The sequence below is a fragment of the Canis lupus genome, chromosome 10 (assembly GCF_011100685.1).
Source record: "Canis lupus familiaris isolate Mischka breed German Shepherd chromosome 10, alternate assembly UU_Cfam_GSD_1.0, whole genome shotgun sequence".
In the NCBI taxonomy this organism is placed as follows: Eukaryota; Metazoa; Chordata; class Mammalia; order Carnivora; family Canidae; genus Canis; species Canis lupus.
This window is the reverse complement of record NC_049231.1, coordinates 62,669,091-62,692,394: the sequence shown is the minus strand read 5'-3', so window position 1 is coordinate 62,692,394 and position 23,304 is coordinate 62,669,091. Positions and strand designations below refer to the sequence as shown.

Genomic DNA, 23,304 nt, shown 5'->3' with positions numbered 1-23,304 from the left:
GGCATTATGGCCTGAGCCAAAGGCAGATACTTAACTGACTGAGCCACTCAGGCACCCCTTTCTCTCATAATTAATCTGTGTAGTATAAGAAAGGAGACTCTTTGTCTCTTAGTTTATTAGTATATAGACCTTTATTTTAAGGGAGTTTCTATTGTGTACTCTAGTAAAATGAACATCTTATATGAATATTTCATAACCGTTTAATGTAAGAAATATAGTACACTTAAGATAGTAGCTTGGTTAGTTCTAATTGCAATTTATTATTTTATTTGTGACAGCTTATGTTTTAATATAGTTCTTATTTTGTTTTTAGCTCAGTGATACATATATAAATTTAATTGGAATCCTCTATACTTGGATCATGGACTTCCTTCTTGTTGGAAAATTAAGCTTGTGGTTAGTTTGAATAAGATATAGTTTTGCTTGAGTGGAATTTTACTTTCACATTTTGTGTATTGCCATTTATGACACTTGGTAATTAGCATTTTCCCAACATATTAAAAAATATTAACTGTTCCAACTGCTTTCTTTTAAACTGCAGGACTTTTTGGTGTCAGCTTATTTATGATTATTGTCTCTACCTTTATTTTCTAGTTGAAACATTGTAGTCGTTATATCCATGACTTGTTTCCTTCACTCATCAAGAATCTGGATCCAGTACCACTCAGACATCTCCTTAATCTGGTCTCAGCTCTTGAGCCAAGTGTTCATACTGAGCAGGTAATATGTTCAAACCATAATGGTAAGGTTTGTTTTTTTTTTTTTTTTTTTAAGTGAAAATTTGTGATTCAGGTAACTTAATTTGTAGGTTATTACTGTTGGCATTTCATTTAGGCAAAAGGATATTAAATTTGTTTTGAAACACTAATTTCAATCTCTCTCTTTTTTTTTAAAGACATTGTACTTGGCATCAATGTTAATTAAAGCATTATGGAATAATGCACTAGCTGCTAAGGCTCAGCTGTCTAAACAGAGTTCCTTTGCATCTTTATTAAATACTAATCTTCCTATTGGAAATAAGAAAGGTTAGTAAAGTGTAATGTATTTTTTATAAAGTAAATTTTCTAAAGTTTATCATTCAAATTTGAAGTAATTTCTGTTCAGTATTAACTTCAAAATAAGTTTGAAATGGGATTTATCTTGTTTGTGAAAGGGCTAATAAATTGGAGTTAGCTAATGTTTTTGGTTTACCCTTTAAATAAAGAACAGTAATGAAGTTGTAGTAGTTAGTAGATTTTCTCTCATTAGTGTTCTTCCCTTGGTAGGGGGCAGTTGTTTCATAACAGCTTTGGAGCTTTTGATTAGAAAACAGATAACATGCTTTTAGAAATAATTTTGAGAGCACAGCATAATGGCACATTTCTGTGTTTTCTACCACTTCAGGTGTTTTGTGTGTGCTTTTCTATGTATAGCTTTCCAGGGCTTTTTAAAACCATACCACCTTTACCCCATTTTTTTTTTTTTTTTTTAAATCTCCTGACATCATATACTACGCATTTCTTAGGATTTTCTAGTCAGTCACCTACAACTACTGCAGGTGTTAGGGACTTCAGTTATTTCAGGTTCCTAAGTCTGTATCTTGTTGTTATGTAATAATAATAAGAACAATTGATAATCTGTTCCAAAGAAGCTTAGTCACTTAGAATATTTCCCTCCTGTTTTTTTCATTTTCCTTCAGAGGAAGAAGAGCTCAGGAGAGCAGCTCCATCACCTTGTAAGTTGAGCCTTAGAAAATGCATGGCAAGATGATGTGTGTTTAGATTTCACAGTCGTCTAGAATTAATTTTACATATTTGTTTCAAAGCCATGAAGTTTTTTCTTGAGCAGATACAAACCCTTAACTGGTTTTCCATTTTACTTTCAATTGAGATCATGTTTATTCTCTTTAGAAATAATTGGCAAATGTTAACATATTTCCAGATTATGTTTTGGACTATTTAGAGTACAGCTTTTGTAAATAATCAGATTATTATGTCATTCTGATAAAGCCATGTTAATTCAAATAGGAGTAAAAACAAAAGATCTATTTAATACAGGGTCACCTGCAGCTAGTCCTCAAAGCAGTGATAACAGTGATACCCATCAGAGTGGAGGCAGTGACATTGAAATGGATGAGCAACTTATTAATAGAACGAAACATGTGCAACAACGACTTTCAGACACAGAGGTATGAAAACAGCCCCCCCCCCACTTTAACAAGATTTTTGGATTTGGGGGTTTCTGCCATGTACATCATTTTTTTTTTTAAGATTTTATTTATTTATTCATGAGAGACACAGAGCGAGGGAGAGAGGCAGAGACACAGGCAGAGGGAGAAGCAAGGCTTCCTGCAAGGAGCCCAATGTGGGACTCGAACCCAGATCCCCAGATCACACCCTGAGCCGGAGGCAGACTCTGAACCACTGAGCCACTCAGGCATCCCTATGTACATCCTTTGAACTGGGAATATAAACGTCCATATTCAGACCTTTCTTGTAAATAGTTACTATTGAGGTTAAGTTTTTGTTGGTGTTTTTAATTCTTTTTGTATTTCTTAAAGGGCTATGTCAAGATTGTGGCAGCCTTTAAATAGTACAATGTGTTAATGTCAGTTACTTTTTTACTAGTTTAAATGTTTATTTAAATCTGTTTCTTTGTAAATACAGGAATCCATGCAGGGAAGTTCTGATGAAACTGCCAACAGTGGTGAAGATGGAAGCAGTGGTCCTGGTAGCAGTAGTGGGCATAGTGATGGATCTAGCAATGAGGTGAATTCTAGCCATGCCAGCCAGTCAGCTGGGAGCCCTGGCAGTGAGGTACAGTCAGAAGACATTGCAGATATTGAAGCCCTTAAAGAAGATGATGAAGATGATGATCATGGTCATAATCCGACTAAAAGCAGTTGTGGTACAGATCTTCGGAACAGAAAGTTAGAAAGTCAAGCAGGCATTTGCTTAGGGGATTCCCAAGGCCCATCAGAAAGAAGTGGGACAAGCAATGGAACAGGAAAGGACCTGGTTTTTAACACTGAGTCAATGCCTTCAGTAGATAATCGTATACGAATGCTAGATGCCTGTTCACACTCTGAAGACCCAGAACATGATATTTCAGGGGAAATGAATGCTGCTCATATAGCACAAGCATCTCAGGAATCTTGTATTACACGCACTGGGGACTTTCTTGGGGAGACTATTGGGAATGAGTTATTTAATTGTCGGCAGTTTATTGGTCCACAGCATCACCACCACCACCACCACCACCATCACCACCATGATGGGTAAGTTTCCTTAAAAATAGATAATATTGGGGTGTCTGGCTGGCTCATTTGGTTAGAGCACATGCCTCTTGGTCTCAGGGTTGTGAGTTTAAGCCCCATGTTGGGTACAGAGATTATCTAAAAAAAAAAATCTTTAAAAAGAATAAAGCTTATATTTCCTTTAGGGAAGCAATTACAGCTTGTATTCATTCAATTAGAATATATTCTAGATTAGTGCTAATAGGAATATAATGTAAATTCACATCCATGCTGCAAGTATGTAATTGCTAGTTTGCTTCTGAGCATGTTTTAAAAAGCAAAATGAAATAGGTGACATTAATTTTAAATATAAATTTATTTAAAGCAGTAATTTCTAAAGTATCTCCACATGTAAATCAGTGTAAAAACAAGATATTTTTCTTTCTTTTGTATTAAGGCTTCAATATTCTGTGTATGTTTTATATTTATAGCACATCTTTGTTTAGACCAGCCACTTTTCAATGTGTGGAGTGACCACATCTGGCTAGTGGCTATCATATTGGACAACACAGATCTAGATCTTCAGCTACTTGTAATAATTGCCTAAAAGCAGACATAAAATTGCTTGTGGAAACTTCCATTAACGTGTGATCATGAAAAGTGAAATTTTACACACATACTAATTTCAGGGTACTAATAAGGATGAAGCCTTAACATAAAGCTTTTTGATTATATGTAAAATATATTTATAATTAAAAGTAAGTGGTTCTGTCACTAGGTGTTACAAATGTTGAGCAAAGTACTTAATTTTTCTGTCAGTCTTTTTCTCATCTATAAAATAGGAACAATAGTACTTACCTCTTGGGTTTCAATGTGAACATTTTATGGGCTGATAAGATTGGAACATAACAAAAGCTCAATAAATGTTAGCTGCTATTTATTGCTGTCATTATAAGTAGTAATATTTGAATTGATGATGATAAAATATAAATATGTGGATTATCAGGATGAATTTTTTTGGACTTGACAATTTGCCAGGCTTTTCAGAATTCAGTATGCTTGTTTGGAAGAACCACATGTCCATATATATTAATACTATATTTCTTTTGCCTTTATTTCTTATTACTAACCCATTTGAGTTTAAGATACCATCTTTCAATCTTGGCAGTGTTGACATTCTGGGTCAGAAAATTCTGTGTTTTGAATTTACAGCAATCTGAATGAATTGTAGGATACTTAGCATCATCCCTAATCTCACTCTCTCTCTAGATGCCAGCAGTACCTCCCAAGTTTTGATAACCAAAAGTATCTCTAAACGCTGCCCAGTGTTGTCCCCCTGAAGACCAAAATCACCTGTGACTGAGAATCAGTGGTTTATAGTCTGACATTATACATATACACGTTCGAAGTTCTTCCCAGGACAGCTCAGGGGCAGACAAAGCAATTAGTTTGTTAAACTGAGGTCAGATACATGCATTTTGACACATTGCAATTCTTTAAGTTTTCATACCTGCAGCAGTTCCCTGCTTTACAATGCCTTGAATGATTAAATTTTTCATTTCATTTTAGCACTTCACATAGTCTCTTTGTAAGGTACCACTTGTGAAACTCTAATCCTGACCTTTTCTTTTTTTTTTTTCTTTTTTTTTCTTTTTTGTTTGCCATCTTTAAAATACCCAATATGATAGGTTTCAGAAGCAAATGCTGGTGTGCCTGGGTGGCCAGTTATTTGGGATCTGACTCTTGATTTCAGCTTGGGTTATGATCTCAGGGTTGTGAGATCAAGCCTGGCGTTGGGCTCTGGGCTTAGTGGCAAGTCCGCTGGAGATCTTTCTCTCCCTCTGTCCCTTCTGCTTGCATGTGTGTGCGCTCTCAAATTTTTTTTTTAAAGTGAGTGGTTAATAGGTATTTATTGTTTTAATAGATGTTTGTATCATATAAAATTCTCCTGGCTAATAACTACATCTAGATTGTAGCCTTAAATTGAAGTATTTTCCTGGTAGTAACTTCATTTGATTCTACAGTTGTAAGAATTTTAATGATTCACATTGTGATTTGAGTTGATAAAATAATTATGTAACAGTGAGTCAACGGATCTCTAAAATTACTCTTTGAGTTTGTTTTTGTGAAGTACGTTGATGGGTCAGACATTATGTGGGTATATTGTATAATGTATAGTTCTGACAATGTGGGCTTCTTAGTTTTGGTAAAACTTATAATATTGTTACAAAAGAAATGTGGATTTGTTTTAGACTCTGATGTAACTTGTACTGAATATTTTGAAAGATAGTTTTTGTGATTTACAAGGTGTGTTTAACTTTGTGCTTTTCTCTGTGTTATAGGCATATGGTTGATGATATGCTAAGTGCAGATGATGTCAGTTGCAGTAGCTCCCAGGTCAGTGCAAAATCAGAAAAAAATATGGCTGATTTTGATGGTGAAGAATCTGGGTGTGAAGAGGAACTAGTTCAGATTAATTCACATGCAGAGCTAACATCTCATCTCCAACAACATCTTCCCAATTTAGCCTCTATTTACCATGAACATCTTAGTCAAGGTAAGGTTCCATAGTAAGTAAAATATATTACTTTCTTTAAAACAGAAGAGCAATTTATACTCTTAAAAGGATTTAACATTTAATGATACGTAAATATTTTTGCCAGGTAACTTTCATGTGGTTAGTTTTCTTTCCTAGGGAATGAAGTTTTATGAATACTCTATCATGAATATAAAGGATGCATTTCCATCAAGAGATATTTAGCTAGGAAAGGAAATAATATATATAAAATTATGACTGCATTTTAGAAAATACATGGCTGTTTTAAGTTGTATATTTAGAAATCTCAGGAGCCTAATTGAGATTACACAGGGTCCTACATTGTATGAGTCCATTTATGTATAATGTCTAGCGTAGTCAAATTTGTAGAGAATAGAAAGTACAATAGTGGTTGCCTGGGGTTAGGGGGAAATATCGGAGAGATAACTGCTAAAGGGCGAGGTGTTCCATCTGGAGTGATGGAATTGTTGAAAAAAAAGATGGTTTTAATCACTTCAAATCAATCTAAAAAAAGTAATAGGATATGACCATACTTGGAAGAATGGAGGTTAGAGGAGTTAAAGAATAATAGAACAAAGAAGAGGAAAGAGAGGCAAATTAAGAGGGAAATACAGTTTTAGAATTAACATTTTAAAGGTCCAGCCTCCTGAAACTAATGGAACATTGTGTGTCAGGTATACTTAAAACAAAACCAACAAAAAACGGATATATATATACATTAAAAAAAATAAAGGTCCAACTTCATGCTTTGTAAGGTACTATCAGCACCACTACTCTAGGAAATGGGTTTTGGGATGCCAGTACACTACAGACTGAGTAAACCTGATGGATTAAGTTTATGCTGAAAAGCCGTGATCAAATTTAGAGATTCATCCTGTGGACTTTGGCAACAACTTACTGATTTCAAATGTTACTTGTGCATAATATAGATTAGGATACCTTGACTTTTTTATTGTCTTATTGTATTTACTAAATTTTCACCACTATTTTTAATCATTTTTCCCTTTTATTTAGTATTACATGTATTTTTTAGTATATGAAGTGAGAAATTGAGCAGAATTATTATGTGTATTAATGCTCTCCAAGTCTACTTTGTAATACTGTATACTATAAAGAACTGTTTAAAATGGGCCTGGATGGCTCAGTCCGTTGAGCGTCTAACTTGTTTTTGCTCAGGTCATAATCTCAGGATTGTGAGATCAAATACTGTGTTGGGGTTCTGTGTGGAGTTTGCTTAAATTCTTCCCTATATCTCCCCATCTGCCCCTCCTCCTACTCCTGCAAGTGTTCACTTTCCCTCTTAAAATCTTTAAATAAAAATTGATAAAGTTTAGAATAGTTAAAAGAAGATACAGAAAATTGGTCAGTAAATACATGAGAATGATACTATCTCTGGTTACCTGGGAAATGCCAATACCACAATGCAGTACCACTACATACCTACTGGAATGGGTAAAATTAACCGACTGAGCCACCCAGACACCCCTGGAATGGGTAAAATTAAACACTAATCATATTAAATGACACTAAGGATGTAGAGCAACTGGAACTCTCCATTGCTGTTGAGGAGTATAAAACAATACAGCCAATTTGGAGAACTATTTTACCAGTTTCTTATAAAGTTGAACTTGTATTCTTCATATGACTCAGCAATTCCTATCCTAGGTATTTACCTGAGAAATGAAAACACATGCCCACAAAAAGATTTGTACGTTGAACGTTCATACCTGTGCTGCTTATAAGAACCTCACCTGGAATTAACTGGTAGATTAACAAATTATAGTATGTTCACATCGTGTATTAGTACTCATCAATAAAAAGGAAAGAACTACTAATACATGCAGCACAATGGATAAATATCAAAAACATCAAATGATGTTTTTGATCTAAGCAAATGAAGCTACCAGAGAGTAGTACATACTATTTATCCCTTGTAGATAGTAATGGCTGAAATCTACTTAATGATTACTGAAGATTTGGTGGTAGGGAATGATTGTAAAAGGTCCAAAGGAAATTTTGGGGGTTAATAGAAATGTTCTATATCTTGCTTATGTGTTTATATTTTAATAAAATTAGTTTAAAACTAAATGCCCAGGGGATCCCTGGGTGGTGCAGTGGTTTAGCGCCTGCCTTTGGCCCAGGGCGCGATCCTGGAGACCCGGGATCGAATCCCACGTCGGGCTCCCAGTGCATGGAGCCTGCTTCTCCCTCTGCCTGTGTCTCTGCCTCTCTCTCTCTCTCTCACTGTGTGCCTATCATAAATAAATAAAATAAAAAAAAATTAAAAAAAAATAAAAATAAATGCCCAAACCAACAAAACCTCTAAAAGATAAGCCAAAGATTGGGAAAAATATTTACAAATCATATATCTAATAAAGGGCTTGAATTCAGAATATATAAGAACTTTCACAAATTAGTAATTTAGCAAATAATGTACACAAGTGATAGCACCTGAAAAGATACGAAACATCATTAATCACTCTAGGGAATTGAAATTTAAAACCTTAATGAGATTCTACTGTACACCTGTTAAAATGGCCAAAATGAAAAAGTGTGACCATGGCAACATATGTGGGGATGTGGGGGAACAAGAACTGGTACTCTAACAGACTGTTAGTGGGTAAGTAAAATGGCACAATCATTTTGAAAAAGTTTGGCAATTTCTTCAGATGTTTTTTTTTTTTTTTTTTTAATTTATTTATGATAGTCACACACACAGGGAGAGGCATAGACACAGGCAGAGGGAGAAGCAGGCTCCATGCCCTGGGAGCCCGACGTGGGATTCAATCCCTGGTCTCCAGGATTGCGCCCTGGGCCAAAGGCAGGCGCCAAACCGCTGCGCCACCCAGGGATCCCTCTTCAGATGTTAAACACACATTTATCCCGTGAATCACCAATTCCAGTTTACCAAAGAGAAAGGAAAGCATGTGTCCGTGAATTGACTTGTTACATAGACATTTATGGCAGCATTATTCATATTAGCCAGAGATTAGAAACTCCCAAGTGTCCATTAACTGTTGAATATAATCAAAATGTAGTATTTCCACATAATAAAATATTACTCTGTCATTAAAACGAAGGCACTAGTGATATGGCTTTGACATGAAAGTACCTCAAATATTTTCTGAGTGAACAAATTTAGACCTAAGACCATACATATTGTATAATTCCATTTACATAAAATTTGTAGAAAAGGCTAATTATGGGAATGGAAAAACAGATTAGGGCTTGGGAATTAATTTTAGGGTGGTGGAAGTGTTTTAAACCTTATGGTAATAATGGCACAATTCTTATTTTAATGAAATCCATGTGTATGTACGATTCAGTGGGGAAGTTTCAGGGTAAAGCAAAACTGTTTAAAAAGACAAGCATTTTTGCTTGGTAGAACCAGTGAGAATTTATTTACCATGGCCCTCAGCACCTGAATTATAATAGTAGAATCTTTTTTTTTTTTTTTTGAATAATAGTAGAATCTTTGAATTTAATTGAATGTTATGGGTAAATCAATCTCCAATTTTTTTTTTTAATGTAGGGATATAAAACACTATACAGAAGATAATACAGAAGAATGTTCTTTGGCTGTAGAATTATTTCCAGAAAATTTTCTTTATGCTTAATTTGGGTTTCAAGCAATTATACTGTTCTCTTGACTTGCATTAGAAATAGTGAAAAGACCAACAGAGGAAAAATCTTAACTTTAGTTTTATCAAACTCTGAACAACACTGTGGTGTTCACAAAGCAACTGTTGTGTTAATCTTGTATTTTTATTTTTATACTTCGGATTTGTTAGTATTATGAATGCTGTAATTCACAATTTCTATCAGTTGCATTCCTCTAGCGCATGTTATATTTTGCCCTTTCAGGACCTGCTGTTCATAAACATCAATTCAACAGTAATGCTGTGACAGACATTAATTTGGATAATGTTTGTAAGAAAGGAAACACTTTGTTGTGGGATATAGTCCAAGATGATGATGCAGTAAGTTACCTACTAGAGCAAAAAGATGACAAAATTACAAAGATGCAATCAGAATAAACAGTAACTTTGTGTGTATACATTTTTTTTGTAGGTTAATCTTTCTGAAGGATTAATAAATGAAGCAGAGAAACTTCTCTGTTCCTTAGTATGTTGGTTTACGGATAGACAGATTCGAATGAGATTCATTGAAGGTTGCCTTGAAAATTTAGGAAACAACAGGTAAATGGGAATTAAAAAAATTTTTTTAAATATATATTAGAGTTTATTTTGTGTATTCTGTACTTGACTATATGTGGTGGACTCATAGCTTTTAATGTACCATTACCGATCTTTTTTTTTTTTTTTATGTGATTGTGCATTTCCTGTTAGGTTTGAAGATTTTTACCTCACATGGTTTTTTTGTTTTTTAATCAGTTGTCTTTCAGCACTTTTGCCACTCTTGATTAGATATCCTCCCAACAGAAACAAAGTAATAATACTTAGTCTCTCCTTGTTTTGGGGAACATAGTGGTAACTGCTATGTTTCCAAACTACACTTGAATAAACATAAGCTGAAATATATTTTGATAATGATGTTGTTCTTCCAAATGGGTTAATCTTTTGTGTCTTGACTTCTGTAGTGCATAAAGAATTAAGTTAGTGGGTTTTTTTTTCCTAGTTTGAATTCCATATATTTATATACTTCTTATTGGGTCTCAGGTGATTCCCACAAGTTTCTTGAGTTTTCAGTTCTTTTCCATTGGTATAATTTCAGGTTTTCTTTGTCTTATACTGCTTTGGTAATGCAATTCTCTGATATAGTAAATTGAGTTACTAATGGAATATATTGTATTCTGTTTTACTCATAGAATGTTCTCAGCCTACCTCTGCCTTGACCTGATATAAATATTTAATTTTATTGAATATTTAAGTGCTTTAAAAATGCCACTGTGCTCTAAGTATTATCACATATGACCATCATTTACTACGAAACTAACATTCAGTTAGTCAGTTGAATAGAAATATTCTAATAGTTTAATTAGAAAAAGTATTTGTGATATTTTCCACTTTTTAAAGGGCTATATAATTTTAACAATCACAATTTGTTTTTTTGTTTGTTTGTTTATTTATTTATTTATTTATTTATGATAGTCACACACGGGGGCGGGGGGAGAGAAAGAGAGAGAGAGAGGCAGAGACACAGGCAGAGGGAGAAGCAGGCTCCATGCACCAGGAGCCCGACGCGGGATTCGATTCCGGGTCTCCAGGATGGCGCCCTGGGCCAAAGGCAGGTGCCAAACCGCTGCGCCACCCAGGGATCCCAACAATCACAATTTGTATCAATTTCCCATATGTGCATCTGTACCCCTTATGGCCCAGTAGTTCCACTGCTAAGTGTGTATGTTACAGAAGTACATCCAGACAATTACCAAAAGGTACATTCAAGAATGTTCGTAGCAGCATTATTCAAAATAACTAAATAGTGTTTATATAATTATCCAAGTGCCAAAACAGATTAGAAAGAAAAATTGTGGACTGTTTATTGAATGAAATTATAGCAGTAACATTGAATGAACGGTGGCTGCATGGAACAGTATGGCTGAATCTCACAAATACAATGTTGAATGAAAGAAGCCAGATATAGGAGAATATATCACTATTATTCCGTTTATGTAAAGCATAAAAACAGGAAAATGATAGTATTTAGTAGTCAGGATAATGGTTACTGTTGGGTTTTTAGTGACTGGAAAAAAAAGGACACAATGAAGACCAGAAGTATGAAAGTATGAAGAAGTATGAAAGATGAAATATCATGCAGCCTTTAAAGAGTCCATTTTTAAAAAGATTATATGATTACATGGGCATTTACTTACAGGCTTACCTTTTAAAAAAGATTGTAGGCAGTATTTGAGACTGTAAAATGGTTATTTCTGGAAGGATTTATTTTTCTCTTATGCTTTTCTATTTTCTAGTTTTTCTATTAGCATATCTTTCTGTTGAAAGGGAAACTTAAAAGAGACAAAAGGAAAAGTCTGTGTGAAAAATGGAAAATTGTTAATCTGGATTGTTTTATTAATCTTTAATTTGTTCGCTCCCAAATGAAGATGAAGCATTTTTCATTTATTCAAGTCAATTCCTGTATCCTATACAATGTTTTGAGTATATAGTAAATGTAATTATTGTGTTAAGCTAATTTTGCCCTCAAACTGGACTTTTCCTACAGTTACTATTTAATATTAGTTTTGTAGTGAATGATGGTCATATGTGATAATACTTAGAGCACAGTGGTATTTTTCAGTATGGGAAATATGCAACATATCTAAGTGTATACTATCTGAACTTCCCAAAGTTATTATGCAAGTTTGAAAAAAAGTTTTGTACATCGTTAGTATGGATTTCCTGATAAACTAGTGGATTTTAAGGGGGGTGATTCCCCCCCCCCCAGGCCCCCCAGCAATGTCAACCAAGATATTTTTGGTTGTCTAATAAATGGGATTGGAAGTATAATTACAGGCTAGGGATGCTGCAAAGTATCCATCAATGCAGAGACAGCCCCTCCACAACAAAGAATTACCTGGCTCACAATGTTAATAGTGACCTCAGAGTTTTAGAAATCCCATTCAAAATGCAAGGATCCTTTCTCAAATCTAGCCCCCTGAGTTTACCATCAAAAAGGAATGTTGCGCAAAGATGCTAATAGTAATAGAAAAGTTCTTCCATATGTTGAAACAAATGGGTCACGACAACCTTAACTCATTTACTATTTTCCTGTCATTGGCAAAAGAATACAGAAGTCTACTTCCTGATGTCGTTTTTTTTTGTTTTGTTTTGTTTTGTTTTTTGGTTTTGTTTTTATGTATTTAGTAGGGAGGCTTTAACTTTTTATTTTCTCTATGCTAAGTTTTAAGTTTTCTTTGCAGTTCCTGATTTGCCATGGTTTATGGATCTGTCAGCATTTTTCTTTCTTTTCTATGGTCATATTCCAATTTATTTGATGAAGTGAACTTAGCTTTTCTGGAACAGTAATATGGGTTTATTCTCAGGAAGCATAGAGATCTGAAAAAATTAAAGTCTTCAATAAATCTACCCATAATTCTACCATTTATATGGAACCATTGTAAACACTTTTTAAAAAGGCCTTACATAGTCTGTGGTATACAACTTGTGTTTTGTGTTTATTTAGCCTCAGACAGATTGTTTTATTTTTTTAAGATTTCAATTATTTATTCATGAGAGAGAGAGAGAGAGAGGCAGAGGGAGAAGCAGGCTCCATGTAGGGACCCGATGTGGGACTCGATCCCGGGACTCCAGGATTACGCACAGGCACTAAACCGCTGAGCCACCCAGGGATCCCAGACAGATTGTTTTATAAGGCACATAAGAACATTTTGTTTTGTGATATTAGATGTAATTTTCCTATTTTTTTTTCCTTTGTGATGTCCTTATTTTATGGTTGTAAAGCCTTAGGTCAAATTAATACGTATACATTGGTTTTTTTTTATGTCTTAATTTTTAGGAAGAACTCTACTAATGTTTCTGAAATTTTGATAAGAGATTTGAGTTTTTTGAGAGACAGAGAATCTTAAGCAGGTTCCATGGAGCCTGATGCAGGGCTTGATCTTAAAACCCGGAGATCATGACCTGAGCCAGAATCAAGAATTGGTTGCTTAATCAGCTAAGCCACCCAGGCACTCCTTGACAAAAGATTTTAGACAAAGAATCTACAATTGTTTCCCCCTGATTCTTGATGATCCTTTTCCCCAAGCATCAATAATGTGTAGCTTCTTGAAAAATATTTAAAATGTTATTATTAGAAATATATTTAAAAGTTTAAAGTTTTAAAAAGATTTGTTCTTTAGTGACGGGGAGAGAGAGAGTATGTGTGAGGGTAGGACCAGAGAGAATCTCAGGCAAAGTCCCTGCTGGGTGCAGAGCCTGACCAGGAGCTCCATCTCAGGTCCCTGAGATCATGACCTGAGCTGGAATCAAGAGCCAGACACTTAACCAGCTGAGCCACCCAGGTGACCCCCAATTTAAATGTTTTTAAATATATAAAGAATATTAGGCACTTACTATCTCCATGACTTAACTGCATTGCATACTCCTTAGTCTGTACCAATGTGGTTTTTAGTCATCTAGCACTCTACTAACATGCTATTTATTTTGTTATCTGGTGATATTTTTTTGTTTGTTCTCCTCCTTTGTGACTGTATTAGCATTTTACACTGTACTTCTTACTCCTTACTTGAAAGTCTTGTCTTGCCTTTAAATTCTTTATTAGATCATTATTTAAACTAATATGTATTCATTGTGCATCATATGCAGGGATTTTTAAATTAATAAGACCATCTTTGCTCTCATTAAGTACATTCTAGTGGTAGACACATTAAGGAATTATTCATTAGGTGATGAATTTTTCCTACTCATTACCTACCATTGTTTCTGTCATACTCAGAAGTGCAGCTCTCTATTTTGATTTTCCTGGTACTCTTCTAAAAAAGAGGAAGTATTTTGGAGAACTTACTTGTATACCATATATTTTTTTAAATTTTTATGCAGCAATATTAGGTTCCTTAAAAAAATTCACTACCTCATTGGAGTTTGTCCTGCTCCTTTCAAGACTTCATGCAGCCACCTCCTTGCCTGCTAAGACTTAGGGGATTTGTCTGTCTCTATCTTCCCTATACCGCCTCCCCCACCCACCTCAAGATAGGCACACTCAGATCTGTTTAAAGTTGTAGAGTGATTTTCCTTTTTTGTTCCTTCATACTTTAAGTGTATGGTGTGCTTTCATTATTAACATGGCTCATAATGAAGTGATTTTCAAATTAGATTCAGGTCATATTAAGTAAGAATTAGGGAGAAAGGAATAATTTGTATAGTTTGAAAAATGCTATTTTATTGCTGCTCAGAATGTGGTTCACAGACCAGCATTTTAAGTATCATTTGTGAGCTTTTAGGAAAACTTAGTATCTCAGACATGCCAATCAGAATTTGCATTGTAACAAAATTCTCCCAGGTGAATAAAGTGCACATTAAACTTTGAGAAGCTCTGTTCTAGATAAGCTGCTTTCCCCCCATTTTCCTTGATTAAATCCTCAGAAGCAGCCACAACTTAATTTTTATTTCATGAAAGTACTTTTAAATATTCTCCATTTGTTTTTATACTCAGGTATTTATAGTGTATTTTACTTTAAAAATCTTGGATTGAGATGTTAAAACTTGGATTTCTTGCCCCATTATATAAAATTTAAACTTTAGGGAAAATTTTTTCAGTGTTTATGTAGGAAATATGTTTATAATGTAAAGTTCCTTAAAATCCTTTTGCTTAATTTAAGATTTATAAATAGCCAAATTTCTGTAAAACACTAGAATTAGTAACTAAAATTATTTTATTCTATACATCTCTGTTTTGCTGTTTCAGATCAGTAGTAATTTCACTTCGCCTTCTTCCAAAACTGTTTGGTACTTTTCAGCAGTTTGGGAGCAGTTATGATACACATTGGATTACAATGTAAGTAAAAAAGAAACAAATATTCATTTAAGGATTTTTTTTAAATAATCATAGTTACCAAAGTTTTGAATAACTTAATAGCTTTTTTTTTTTTTCACCAGGCATATTTGAATTTTGTGTGGCTCAAATGTTTTCTTAGATGTTCCAGAGTGTTCTTTGCCATTTAGCCCATGGAGATTTTACCAGCATCAGTAAAAAAAAAAAATTTGACATTTGTATTCTTTGTAATTTAAGAAGAATACTGTAGCAAGAAATTGGTCTAATTTTAGGGTGAATATTTGTAGTATATCAACCACAGTAAAGGATTCCTGAAAAAGATTCACACTAAAATAAACAGTCTAGGGTGCCTTTAATTTTTCCCATTACTAGAAATTGGTTGTAGATATTACATAATGTTAGGAATTATCTTGACACAACCCTATTACTCGTTTACATTTACAGAGAATTTAGGATTAATCTATAAGAATGTTACTTGCTTTATTCACATAGATTTTTGGAGGGATTTCAGAGACATTTAGATTTTAGGAAAAATTAGGCCTTTTGAGGGATTCATTTTTGAGGTTAAACAAGATAGCTTTTCATATTATTCCTTCTATCTAAAATTAGTTAAAAGTACTTGTTTACTTCCAAAGTGAGTATCATTTAGAAAAATTATTTGAAGACTTCACAGTAGTTCTAAATAGATGAAGTGCTCAGTTGTAGCCCTTGCTGTTTTTTTGCTCTTTTAAAGGGGGCCTATTTAACCTGAACCTCTATTTTTTAGAAGAGCATCTCAGTATCTTTTGTTATTGCAATGAGTCATGTGACATTTTTATTTCTAAATATAAGGGGAGGTCCTTGAGATACTAAACAGAGGGATAGGGAAAAGCATTTAATATTCTTTAAATATAAGAGGAATGTGAATCCAGGTCATTGACTCTGAATAGTTTTTAAATGGTTGAATGACAGAATTCTCAAGTATTAAAGGGATTTACTCATAGCTAATTTGGGCAAGTTGGTGACATATTGTAGCCATTTGAGAAGGTTTATATTAAGGAATAACAAAGTAACATTTTATAGAAGTGACCTACTCTGTATGGTCAGTTACTTATCAAGTACCTGAACCTAAGTATATTGAATCGAGACCCTTTTAGCTTGATCTTTAAATTAAATGTAAATATAAATAAGCTCAGTTAATGGCAGTTCACAGGATTTCCTATCTGAGACTAGTTTCCTTCCTAAATCTCAAGTGGATCATGTAAAAGAACACTGAGCTCCTATGGCTAGTTGGCAACAATAATAACAAAAACTTCCACTGTGAATCTATTCTATGCAGCGGCACTCAACACTTCATACATATTGTCTCTTAAACTCTTTAAGACCCATAGTTTAAAACTGGAAATTGTTACTCCTTATCCTCTTAGTAAATCTTCAGGTAACCAGCAAACAGACTTCAAAAGAGGAGGTTACTTGCCCAGAGCCATGTTGCAAGTGTATTGGAACTGGTTTCAAACATGTCTTAATAGATTTTTTCTGTGTTAACGTCATCTTCTTTAAGGGATTGTCAAGGTGAGAGTAATTTATTTTGAAAAAAAGCATTATAGCAAAAACATGATGTAAATTATATCAGAAGTTTTGGAATTTTAATACTTCTTTACAAAGTAGATGTATTGGTAGTAAGAATTCTGTGGAGTAGATGATGTTGGTATGGGTGTTATGGATCCTGGGATCTCTGATTGAATTTATTACTTTATTTTTTTATTTTAGTGTTTGTAGGTTGTTTTGGAGCTGATACCTGATTTTTTTTTTTAAACAAATATTCTACAATAAAAAAAAAAGATTTAGCAGATTTGTATTGTATGTGTATTACATGCCAGGCATTTGATAAATTTTACTAAATAATGACTAAAGCACATAGTCCATCCTTCTACGGACTGTATCATACCATTTTTTAAAAATTTTATTTATTCATGAGAGAGACACACACAGAGAGAGAGAGAGAGAGGCACAGACACAGGCAGAGGGAGAAGCAGGCTCCATTCCATGCAGGGAGCCTGACGTGGGACTCGATCCCGGGTCTCTAGGACCACACCTGGGACTGAACGTGGCACTAAGCCGCTGAGCTACCCGGGCTGCCCTATCATACCATTTTTAATATTAACTCATGATAGTCATTTATGATGAGTACTGGCCAGACACTTTATCCTTTTCACAGAGATGGAGTGTTTTGGGATTTAAAACTATAGTGATACTTTAAACTCATAAAAATTAGGACAAAATGTTTTGTATCTTCCACAATTCAAATATAAATCGAACTTTAAAATTTTGATAATTGGAAGATTTTGCCTTTTTTTTTTTTTTTTTAAGATTTTGCTTTTGAAAAATTTTTAGATCTGCATTTTTTTTCTTGTCCTTGAATAGATTTATTCTCTTACCCTGTGCCTTTAAAAGTGTTTTCTCTTTCATTTGGGCCAGGTGGGCAGAAAAAGAACTGAACATGATGAAGCTTTTCTTTGATAATTTGGTATACTATATTCAAGCTGTAAGAGAAGGAAGACAGAAACATGCACTGTAAGTACCTTAACTAGGTTACTTATTTCTAAGTTTTGATTGTCTATCCTTTAAAAGATAATGTTCTAGTACTTCTACTCCTTTTCTTTCATATAGTAAATGAATGTGATAAAAACTTTAGTTGCAAAAATTTTAAGAGATAGAAAAGCTCTTGTAAGTTGGAGAATTTTACAAGGTTATTTTTATAGTTTTTAACATAGGGAAATGTAGGTCATATAACTCTTGGGGGTTGGTTAACTTTCACCATTGAGTTCTGTTCAAAGTCACTTTTTTGGGGGGATCAAAAGTTTTTTGCCTTTTTTTCCCCCAGAAATCATCAATATCTTGCTTTATTCTCTTAGGGCATTGATTCGGAAATTTTGAAATACTTAATCATTAAGTGACTTTGGATAAGAATTGACAGAAATTGGTCAGTGGTATAGGTATGTTTAAAGTTTCTTGCAGGAAAATTGCTGCCTGGAAGGAAACATCTAAAATTCAGAAGGTTTCTGCTTGTTAGTCAATTGGTGGGGGTTGATGGCCAGGTTGAGAAAACTAGCTTTAATGTATATCTGCTAGCCTTAGTATTTATTGAGAAAATAATTCTATAGAAACTACTACATAGATGAAAACTGAGCACACTATGCAAGTGTTCAGAAAAGTAATAGACCGTTAGGGCATACTTAAATCCAAAAATGAATTATTTTTTCCATAAATTAGTTGTATCTCCAGATTTTACTATGTCCTTCAGAGTCCCACCATCCTCTCAGTCACCTTACACTTGGAGACTTTGGGGCCTTTGTTTTGTTCTGTCATTTCCAAACATAAATGATGATAAAAATACCACTGTTCATTGATGCTTACTCTATGCCAAATACCATTTAACTATTCAGTATTAATTTCAAGATATACAACAACTAATTTTTGAATTAGGCAGTCTCATTTAAAAAATGAGAACGTTTAAGCTATGAGATGGTAAATAACTTGCCCAAGGTCACACATTTTATAAATAGTGGAGTAGTTTGTTTTCTCTAATATTCTTGAGTTCTACATTATGCTGTCATCAATCTCTAGTTATCTTAATGCTAAAATATATTTCATGTATTTTCACAAGTTGACATTCCCATGGATGCTGTTCCAGTCCTGTTATCCAACTTCTGGATCAGTTGTTTTGCCTCATTCTCTGCCTTACTCCTTAATTTCTTATCTTCATTATATTAGGAGTTGTAATATAGTATTGAAGGAAAGAACCTGGGCTTGTGAACCATACAGACTAAGGGTTTAGAAGATGAATGTATTATTTAGAAGGGTTTAGAAGATGAATGTATTGTTTCAATCTTATTTTGATTAATTTTTATAAGAATTAAATAATTTAGTAAGTTGCACCTGGCACATAGATAATCTATAAACTATAGTTACCTGGCTAATAACAAACTATGATACAAAACAAACAACAGAGTTGCTCTTTATCCCCATTTAGATTCTTCTCTGTGTAAAAAGTAAATTCCAGATCCTTCAGCCTAGTATTTTGGGCCCTCTAAAATCTAAACTCAAGCAGCCTTGCCTTTTTGATTACTGATTACTCAGTGATTTTTAAACTTTTAAAGTTTATTTATTCAGGAGAGACACACAGAGAGGCAGAGACATAGGCAGAGGGAGAAGCAAGCTCCCTTTGGAGACCCTGATGTGGCACTCAATCCCAGGACCCTGGGATCATGACCTGAGCTAGAGGCACATGCTCAACCACTGAGTCACCCAGGCGCCCTTACTCAGTGATTTTTTTAAAGACCTCCTATCTTACAAGCCTATCAAATTATTTCTGAGTTATTTCCTTAAATTTATTCTGTAGCTTTGTTTACAAAGTTATCTCTACATAAGATAAATTTCTTTAAATGCTATTAAAATTCTAAATGTTCTTTGTAGTCTGTATCTTCCTTTTAATTCTTGAAGCAGAGGTTAAAGATAATTATGGTTTCCTGTGTCTGAGCATCTCCATAAATCTGTAAAAACCACAAGATTGATAAGCAGAACCACACAACCCACATCTTGAGCATTTTTAGGAGACAGAATTCAAGTTACCTGTGCATAGATAAGTAAACACTAAGGTTACAAAAGAGCTTTCACCACCACTACAAGCCTGTGGGCTTGATGAACCAGGATGGGAGGCTTAATTTAGAAAGGGTTGTGGAAGATAAGACCAAGGTGAATCATCCTCAAAAAGAAAAAGTCCGATGTTAAGTGCCAAAAAAATAAACACAGGTCTGAGTTTTGATTATTCACAGCATTGGCTACAGGGAAGTTGCTGACTTTGTTAGTGGAATTAGAGGTGGAGCCTCATACAAGCATTGTTACTGTGGTGAAAAAGATAGTGGAGTAATGCTCTTTGGAGAATGAGTTTTAAACTTTCTTAGGATATATATTATCCTTCCAATCCTCTGGTCTTGCCTTGTGGCCTGGCATCTAAAGGAGAATAAAACCTTAAAACAGAGAGATGTTGTCTAGCCTCTTGGTATAACTGCCTTGTTCCTTCAGGTTGTAAAACAGAGCTGTAAATTTGCTACCCTTTGTTAAAGCATGCTGACCTTTTGAGTGTGTAGCCCATTGTTTTCCGTTTGTTCATGGGGATTTTAGTAGGCAAGTTCTAAGATTTTTACCTAGGACAAAAAGATTCTGGTGGTATGAGAGATAACACTTCGTTTCCCAAATAGATACATTATATTTTTCTTGAACCAGTGGCCTCTAGAGAAAATCCTGTCTGTGTCAACAAAGAGGCTACAAACAGAATTTTTTTTTAAGGCTTAAGTTCTCTACTAAAATTTCATGCCTGTAGGGAGATTATTTTTGTCTTATATTTCCTATAATGTCAGAAGCCATAGTCGAGTCCATGAGAACTTGTCAACAATTGATGTTAACTTTTGTTTTGCATCTCAAGAAATTTCCTGGCTAGTGATTTTAGCAGCCAGTGATACCCTGACAGAGCAGAATCCTTTGAAGTGTGGAACCAGTGGCTCTAACTGTGGAAGCTGAAAAGAGGACAAAGGGACTGGGTACATGCCTTCTAGGGTTGGTCTGTTACTGAGTTGCAAATACAGGAAAGAAATGTGCAGGAAATTAAAGCATTTTGTACAGGACAAGATTTCATTCTTCCTTTATGTGTGTGACTAGTGTCCCTCAGGCTCAGAGAAGTATAGTAACTTACTTAAAATCACAGAACTGATGGATGCTAGCTAGAACTCGAATTTTAACCTGTACTCCAGGCTTCTGCTACAAAACCCATCATCCTTTTTAGTAGAGAGATGAGAAGCTGTTAGGAGCTGTCTTAAATTTTATCTGGATGGCATTCTAGTCTGTGATTGGCTTACTCTCATCCCTCCTTCGCAACTGCCATCTTGCCACACTTTCATCTTCACCAAGGACACTGCAAACAATAAAGAAGTGAAAGTTCATCTTTTCTTTGCCAACGTTAATATGAGACAGCAAAAGTAATATTCAGCAAACTTAATCTTTAGAAAACCTTAACTTTAAACTTCAACAGTTGAAACCAGTTAATTTTGGGAAGCTTTTAAAATTTTGCACTTAGTTGAAGATTATATAGGAAGTTGAATTGAGGTGCTTTGACTCTCTGCAACCTAGTATCAGGGCTCAGACTGGCTGCTGCCTTTTGTTGGCAAAGTAATTTGGGCAATTCATCCACAACAAGCCTTTTATTTATAATATAGAGGTAAGAACTCATGATTGATTTAGTTTCATTGACTGGGTGCTCAGGTGCTTGTGGGAATTAGAATGTTTTGTAGTATCACAGACCCAGTTCATTATGTAGTTTACAGGATTGCTAAAGGAGTCCTAAAATGTAAACCTGATCATGAGTCCCCTCTACCTCTAACACCCTTTAGTGATCTCCTTTTCCATCTAGAATAATACCAAATTCTTCTGTTTGACACTTTAGGCTGGCCACAGTCTGGCCCCTATCTGCCTCTTCAGATATATCTCCTACCCTTTCCCTGACAGACCAACACTTGATTCTTAAAATGCTGTTCCTTTGCACATGTTACAAATTGAATTCCCTGAGAACTTTGTGAAGTCACCTACTTAACAAGCCTCCAACTCTTACTATTGATTTTGTGCACATGAATTATAATTATTTAGATTTGAAGTAACATTCAAAAATGCCAGTTTTGTATTAGCTGTATTCTTTATGAACTAGATTTATGGAAATGATACCTCATTAGCATTTCTTGTTTAAGGAATATAGTATTGTCACTGATGGGACAGTGATAAGGAAACATGCAGTTTTTGGATAGAGATGCAGTTTATTCTAACCTATGTGCATATTTCATAATTTCAAAATGACGTATTTCTTTTGTTCCACTGTTGAGTTCTTACGTACTTTCTCATCTAATTTAAAAGTATGTTTTCTAATTGTTTGCAGATTTTTATAATTTATTAAGTAACATAAATCTCAAACATACCATTTGGCTTTTATGACCTTTTTTCTGTATAACCAAAGTTATATACAGTTGACCCTTGAACAACATAGGTTTTAATTGCATAGGTCCACTTAACATGTGGATTTTTTTTTTAATTAATGCAGTACAGTACTATAAGTGTATTTTCTCTTAAAGTTTTCATAGTAACCTTCTTTTTCTAGCATACTTTATTGTAAGACTTTAATACATATACAAAATATTTGAGTTGTGTATGTTCTCAGTAAGGCTTCTGGTCAACAGTAAGCCATTAGTACTTGAGTTTTGGGGGAGTCAAGAAGTTCTACACAAATCTTCACCTGCAAAGGGTTTGGCACCCCTAACTCCATGGTGTTCGAGGGTCAATTGTAATTAAAATATTTAATAATTAATGATATTACGATGGAATTTTACTTCTTTGGTATAATTTAAGATTAGGGCCTTTAAATCTTTAAAAATAATTAAGAAGTAGGATCTTTCAGTTAATTATTTTAATGACTTTTTAAATATAGGTACAGCCATAGTGCCGAAGTTCAAGTTCGACTTCAGTTCTTGACTTGTGTGTTTTCAACTCTGGGATCACCTGATCATTTCAGTAAGCTTTTTAATCAGTCTTTTAATCAGTATTTTAATCAGTTTTTAGGTCTGTATTGGCTCTTGGAAGAGTCCAGTTAAATGTGCTCATGCCTTTAGATTTCTATAGTGATTAATTAATATTTAATTCATATTTTCAATACCAAATGTCCTCAGTATGTATGGCAATATGAGCGTGACCCTGACACATTTCTGCTTCAGTCTCTGAAAATGCCAGTTTCTCGGTGGATAAACAGCTCACTTCAAGAACAAAATATTTGGAGTAGGGAAAGATACCATGTTTAGGGGTGGCTATATTTTTTATTTCTTTTAGTTATATAATCCTTTTTTCACTCTAGTTGTAAATAGCCACTGTCTACATATTATTATCAGGTCAAGTCTTACCCCAAATTGCTTGGCTTCACAGGCGATAGAGACTTTTAGAGGCCCTAGTTTTAATTAATTTAAAACTTGATTTCATTAATAATTAACCT

General features: G+C 34.3%; 1 protein-coding gene across 1 annotated transcript in view; it reads left to right on the top strand.

Moving 5' to 3' along the window:
• Window positions 1–23,304, top strand: part of USP34 (ubiquitin specific peptidase 34) — a 243,185-nt gene that overhangs the window by 110,315 nt on the left and 109,566 nt on the right. The window contains 11 exon segments of the mRNA XM_038551363.1: window positions 595–720; window positions 896–1,025; window positions 1,679–1,714; window positions 2,037–2,167; window positions 2,646–3,256; window positions 5,557–5,771; window positions 9,636–9,751; window positions 9,843–9,970; window positions 15,156–15,245; window positions 17,700–17,795; window positions 22,750–22,832. Coding sequence (XP_038407291.1) covers window positions 595–720; window positions 896–1,025; window positions 1,679–1,714; window positions 2,037–2,167; window positions 2,646–3,256; window positions 5,557–5,771; window positions 9,636–9,751; window positions 9,843–9,970; window positions 15,156–15,245; window positions 17,700–17,795; window positions 22,750–22,832 — 1,762 coding nt within the window.